The sequence below is a fragment of the Malus sylvestris genome, chromosome 5, assembly GCF_916048215.2.
Source record: "Malus sylvestris chromosome 5, drMalSylv7.2, whole genome shotgun sequence".
Lineage (NCBI taxonomy): Eukaryota > Viridiplantae > Streptophyta > Magnoliopsida > Rosales > Rosaceae > Malus > Malus sylvestris.
Genome location: NC_062264.1, coordinates 3,884,713 through 3,891,206, shown reverse-complemented (window position 1 = coordinate 3,891,206; position 6,494 = coordinate 3,884,713). Strand labels below are relative to the sequence as shown.

At 43.2% G+C, this 6,494-nt stretch overlaps 1 protein-coding gene across 1 annotated transcript; it reads right to left on the bottom strand.

Annotated features, from left to right (window-relative positions):
- Positions 1-1,749: 1,749 nt before the first annotated feature.
- Positions 1,750-2,336, bottom strand: LOC126624241 (THO complex subunit 7A-like). The gene has a single exon (XM_050293271.1). The coding sequence runs from the start codon at positions 2,319-2,321 to the stop codon at positions 1,917-1,919; it is 405 nt and encodes a 134-aa protein (XP_050149228.1). The 5' UTR covers positions 2,322-2,336; the 3' UTR covers positions 1,750-1,916.
- Between the last annotated feature and the right edge of the window lie 4,158 nt (positions 2,337-6,494).

Here is a 6,494-nt window from a genome sequence, read left to right as displayed (position 1 = left end):
AAAAGAGTTTCCCTTCAATCAGGAGGTCAATCACAATGCGACACGTGTCGACATCAGAAGCCAATCGCAGCGCGACACGTGTCAACATCAAAGGCCAATCACAACACGACACGTGTCAATATTAGAACAAAACTAGAAACTCTCTTCTATAAATAGGGATCATTCTCCCACAATAATCTCTAATGTCATTTTGTACCAAACTATTCACTAGAACTCATAAAATAAGAGCTTGAACCTATGTATCTGTGTAAACCCTTCACAATTAATGAGAACTCCTCTACTCCGTAGACGTAGCCGATCTGGGTGAACCACGTACATCTTGTGTTTACTTCCCTGTCCCTATTCATTTACGTACTTATCTTCACTAGTGATCGAAGCAACCAAGCGAAGGTCACAAACCTGACACTTTCTGTTGTACCAAAGTCCTCGCTGATTTTGTACATCAACATCACTAAAACAATGAAACATGTGAAGTCTTACCTCATGTAAAGCTTCAGAAACATCGATTTCGTGTTTCATTCGTCAAAAACAATTTTTCTCAATCAACATGTTTGTAGTTTCATTTGTTAGGATTTTGTTCAACAATGGAGGATGAGAGGGTTTTGATAGTTGAGAAGATAAATAATACGCTAAAAGTGATTTGGGGTGTATTTATAAATTTTTTTTTTAAAAACCTAATAAGGTCAAAATTGTCATTGCATAGTGGAGTACATAAGTCATTTAATATTAAATTTTAATATGGTGTGAATTCAACATTTTGTGGGATGTTAATATAAAAAGCCTTACCTTTTCTATTATTTTGAATGATTAAGTTTAGGGTTTGTATGTTTTTTTTAATATTGTTTTATATGTTTTCTTTGTAAAGATTTAGACATAAAATGTAAAAAGGTGGTCATGTGCCAAGCACATGACACTTTCTAACAGAAAATTGGATGGAGTTAAAGATACTTAACGGTAGGAGGTTAATTGGCCACTTTAACATAGTTTAGGGAGTCAATTGGCTGAAAAAATAGTTCAGAGGGGAAATTGAAATTCACGTGATAGTTTAGGGGGTTAAATGACAGTTTACTCTTTATATTATTATTGTATATTATTTAAATGTTTTCTAATTAGATATTTTAAATATTTTATATTATTTTATTTTGTGGCCCGTGGGGACTTCCCTTCCTTCCCCGTGTCAATTCTCTTCCTATTCTCTCGGGAACCCTCTGGAACACTCTCCCTCATCCCCCTGCAACAACAACGACCCGAGGCACCACCTCGCCTCGCCCCTCCGGCGAGCTTCACCGCTACCAACAACCATCACTGTCTACCCTGCACCTCCCCGTTCCCCTCGTCCCGCTCTCTCTCTCTCCTCTGTGCTCGAGGCACAGCTGCAGCAATGGCAGCCACCATCGCCATACTTCCCGGTGAGATTTCATGGTGCTCCGACCTGGGTAAGCCTCGGGATGCTTAAGATTCTTTCATTTTCGTCATGGTGGTTTAATTATAACCTAGAGTTTGCGATTTAAACGTCGGATTTGCACAGGAACAGAGAAAGCAAGAAACTCAGTTTTCCGGCGAGGGCCCGACGGCTTTTGAGCCGTTTTCCGGCCACTTCAGGGCCAAATATTGGTATATTTATACTCCTCTCCTCCGTAGCTTCAATTTGGTATATAATATGTCTAGGTTTTGGGGTTGATCGGAGCTCGGGGAGTTTCGGTGTTCTTCGTGGAGTCCTTTTGACTAAATTTACAACGGACCCGTTGGTGATAGAAGGGTCACATTCACTTACCTTGCAATCCTTGACATCTACTTAACAATTTGAATGGCACACGCTCTACAAATAATAGAAAGCTTTCCAAATTGAAATTCAAGCCCCTTTCAATGAGTGCCTAGGAACTAATGGCATTGAACAAGACATGGAGATAAGCAAATTAAAATTCGAGCTGCTTCTTCAGTATCTGAATGTCAGTCTTCGCCTGTACAATCTGCCGGTTAATCTCCTCCCTCAGCTCATCGAAATTGTGCTTCTCCCGGAGTTTTGCATCCACGACGTCTTTGCTCTTTAGGAGCGGAATCTCGAACGTGTTGAGCACCTGCAGGAAAGCCTTGGCGAGCCTGTCGCAGTCGGTGAAGTTGTCTTCGTTCTTGTCGAGCTCAACGAACAGGGAAGTGAATTTCTTCTGGAGCTTCTTCAACGGCGGTTCGCCTCTCGTGGTGGTGGTGGTCCGTGTGAGAAGTCTGTGTTTGATGATGACGTCATCTTCGGGCGGCCCGAACGCGTAGTTCGGCGCCACGGCCTCTCCTCGCCCTGAAGCTTTTCTTCCTTTCGCCAGCATCGAAACTGACCGTAGATTATGAGTCCGGCGGAAATTCGATTTCGAACTTGTCAAACTAAGCGCCTGCTTTGTATTTGAAAATTTTTAACATTTCACATTCTTGAAAACAATTTCTTTTAAGATTAAAAAACTTGATTGATTTGCGATTTAAAATTTTTAAATCTTATGACTTAAACTAGACAAACAGATATAAAAAGAGAGGGTCGGAGGAGAGAGGAGAGAGGAGGAAAGAAAGTAAGAGATGATTGAAGGAAAGAGAAAGAAGAGAGAGGATCAGATGAGATAGAAAGCAAGAGGAGTGAGAGAAAGAATCGAGACAATGAAAAGACCAGATTGTAGGAGAGACGAAAAACGTAAAAAAAAAAAGGAGAGAAAAAAGAAAAGAGAGAGATTTGGAGTGAGAGGGGAGGAGGGAAAGAAAATAAAGGAGTGGGTTTAAGTTTAAAAACTCTAAAACCTCGTTTTTTATATTTTTAAAGAATAAATTATATTTTTTAGTTAATCTTGAGTACAATTTTTTAAAATAGTCATACCAAACAAGTTTTTAAGCCTTAAAACTTGAAAATTATTTTTGAGTTTAAAAAGTTGAATTCAAGTAGAGTACCAAACGAACTCTAACTAATCTCTAGAAAGAAAAACCCCGTTCACGGCGGAAGATTCAACTTATGTTTGTGGAATCCAATGGCAAAGGAAGACGTTTGTTGTTTATACTCGATGTTAATTGGACGGTCGGATGGGCTTCATGGTTAAACACTGCTACACCGGATCCATAATGTTATTTGGTCAATAGGGCCTTTTATATATTGGGATAGAATCCACATTTATCACGAAACAAATAGGAGAAATTAGTGGTCTAACTAGCCTTTATGCATGCGCTCACGCGCGTACATAATACATTTTTTTAATCATTGCATGTTACGCAAGATTTACACGTTATATGCGTAAATTGACAAAAGGAAAGTTAAATATTGGAAGTAAATTAATAATCTTAGATCATGCTAGAAGAAATCTCTCGTAAATCAATTAAAACAGCTAAATCCACATAATGAAATTGGTCTCTATAGAATTTACATTAAGAATAGAGAAAATAATATTTAATAAACAACTTGTTTGTACCATACTTGACCAATCCCGAAACTACCGAGCACCGGCCAACGCTATACTGTCAAGGACCCAGAAGAGTTCCCCTCCGACCAGGAGGCCAATCACTACTCGACACGTGTCAAGATTAGAAGCCAATCAGAGCGCAGCACGTGTCAACATCAAGAACCAATCATAACATGACACATGTCAATGTGACAAAGCTACAAGTTTTTCTATAAATAGGGGTCATTCCCCCACAATATGGCCTAATGCCATTTTGTGTTAAATCATTCACAAGAACTCACTAAATTGAGAGCTTGATCCTTTGTACTTGTGTAAGTCCTTCACTACTAATAAGAACTCCTCTACTCCGTGGACGTAGCCAATCTGGGTGAACCACGTACATCCTGTGTTTGCTTCTCTGTCTCTATTCATTTACGTACTTATCCTCACTAGTGACTGAAGCAACCAAGCAACCAAGCGAAGGTCACAAAACCTGACACTTTCTGTTGTACCAAAGTCTTCGCTGATTTTGTGCATCAACATTTGGCGCCGTCTGTGGGAAACGACACTTATTCCTACTCTCTTCAGCTGTGTCAAGCTGGTTTCTATCATTCGTACACTTTCTTTTGATCAGGCATCCCTCTCCAACATGGGAAGCGAAGGAAGCCACAGCACACAGAACGACACCCCCCTTGCACATAGTGCGAAACAACGAAAGAAGGAAGGAAAACGAGTTCTTCTTCAAGCTAAAGTCGATGAGTTGGAAGCTCAGAACAACAAGATAGCAATGAGGAATGAGGTCCTCCAGGAGCAATATGAGAAGCTCTTCGAGACACTCCATGAAGCTAGGCAAGCTCAGACACGCGAGCTTGTTGCCCCCGTGGAAGTCAACCATCAACTGGGTGCCCTCCAACATGGAGGGTCACATGCATTCGACATAGATATCCCTGATAGGGAACAGATTGCCCCTCGACTTGATAATCAACATGAGGCTTCTCTTAACCCAGTTGCTTCGACCCGAACCATGAGAAGTGGAGGGAGACACCTCTTTGCTGAAGGGGCAGAAGGATCGAAAGCCGTCTTTCGCGATTGTCGGGATTTCCTGAAGCAACGTCGAGAGAATTCCATCCATATAAGCTCAAAGATTAATGACCCAAGGATTTCTGAGAGACTCGGTCCCCTGCCACGGCCCAAGCCGGCCACCAAATTGGGGAATGGGCAACAAGTCCTAGAGAGACATGAGGGTACAGGGGACTCAGAGGTGTTCCGACAGACATACCCTGGAAGCCAGTACAGCGAGTCCAGGGAAAAATCACATGCCCTTAATCAAACCTTCCTAATTCCAAGAGGAGATGGAGATTTACGAAAGAAAGCTCCAGTGACACATAACTCCACTCAGGACCCCCTTGTCCTACAACTTCTTGAGGAAGTAAACAAGTTGAAGGCTGAACGTCAGGCTGAAATACCTGACTGGAACCAACCCAGGCCTGGCCCTCTTACAAGGAGGATCCTCAACACCCCCCTTCAAGCAAAGACAAAGCAAAAGCTTGGCTTGCAACTTTATACTGGAAAAGAGGACCCGATTGAGCACCTTAACCTCTTTGAATCCACCATGGCATACCGGATGCACACCGACGAAGAGCGATGTCTTCTCTTCCCCTCCACCCTCTCTAGTGGAGCTCTAAATTGGTATTGTCGTCTTACACCTGAGACGGTAGACTCATTTGAGGAATTGAGGAAACTATTTGTTTCCCAACACATTTTCCAAACCGATCGCTTGCACTCTGCAGATGACTTGTACACTATCCGCCAGAAGCCAGACGAGTCATTACGTATGTATGCTGGCCGCTTCAGCCATGAATACTCCCGGTGTGCCGAGGCAGACGACAAGACTGCCCTCAAAGCCTTCACGGCAGGCCTACGTGATTGTTTCTTTAAATACATGATCAATGCCAATACTTGGAAGACTTACTCTGAGGTGATGGCGCATGCTTATAACCATGCCTCCGCCGAGGCAAAGACATATCAGGAGAAACCCCCTACAACCATCCTTTATCAACAAGTGGGAGGTGGAAGCCAGACTCACCTAAATGAGAAGACCTCGACTTTCCAAACAGCAGTGGCACCTCCCCATGCCTTGCATAATGCTTCACCGAATCAACAGACATATCAATTTCAAGGCAAGAGGAAGGATTTCCATCCTCACCACTCTCCTTTCAGTAAAAAGAGTAAGGGACACTATCCCGATAACCAAGGGTATCGCCACAATAGCGCTCGCCCCCAGGCAGTCAATGCAGTGGGTCAAACCCGCGTCAAGGGTATCGCCACAATAGCGAGGTTTTAGCCTGCCATACTTAAGGTGTCTTACGCCTGCCGAGGCGGAAATCGTCCTTCGGGAAATACATGAGGGAGTCTGTGGAGATCATGCTGGATCTCGGTCCCTAGCACACAAGACTTTTCGCCAAGGATATTACTGGCCAACACTCCACCAGGATGCCATCAAAGTATCCCGCTCATGTGACAAATGTCAACGATATGCAACTATTCCTCATTCCCCTCTAGAGCCTCTTACTCCTATGATCAGCCCTTGGCCCTTCGCCCAGTGGGGACTTGATTTGATCGGCCCAATGCCGGCAGGGAAGGGCAAAGTCTGTTACGCAGTCGTTGCAGTGGATTACTTCACAAAGTGGGCCGAAGTAGAACCCTTGGCAACCATTACTGAGGCAAAGATAGAAGACTTCGTGTGGAAGAACATCCTTTGTAGATTCGGCATTCCCAATGCGATAGTCACTGACAATGGGCGACAGTTTGACAACAAGAAGTTCAGGTTGTTCTGCTCTAAGTTCAACATCAACTTATGCTTTGCCTCTCCAGCTCATCCCCAGTCTAATGGACAAGTTGAGGCCATCAACAAAATAATCAAGCGCACTTTGAAAACCAGCTTGGACAAAGCTAAAGGTTGTTGGCCAGAATTTGTACCCCAAGTTCTTTGGTCATATCGCACTTCATATCAGACTTCAACAGGAGAAACTCCATTCTCACTTGCTTTTGGCACAGAGGCGGTTGTCCCTGTTGAGCTCGAGCAAG

Excerpts from the sequence above, each read along its gene's own strand:
- LOC126624241 (XM_050293271.1), bottom strand. The coding sequence starts at position 2,321 with ATGCTGGCGAAAGGAAGAAAAGCTTCAGGGCGAGGAGAGGCCGTGGCG.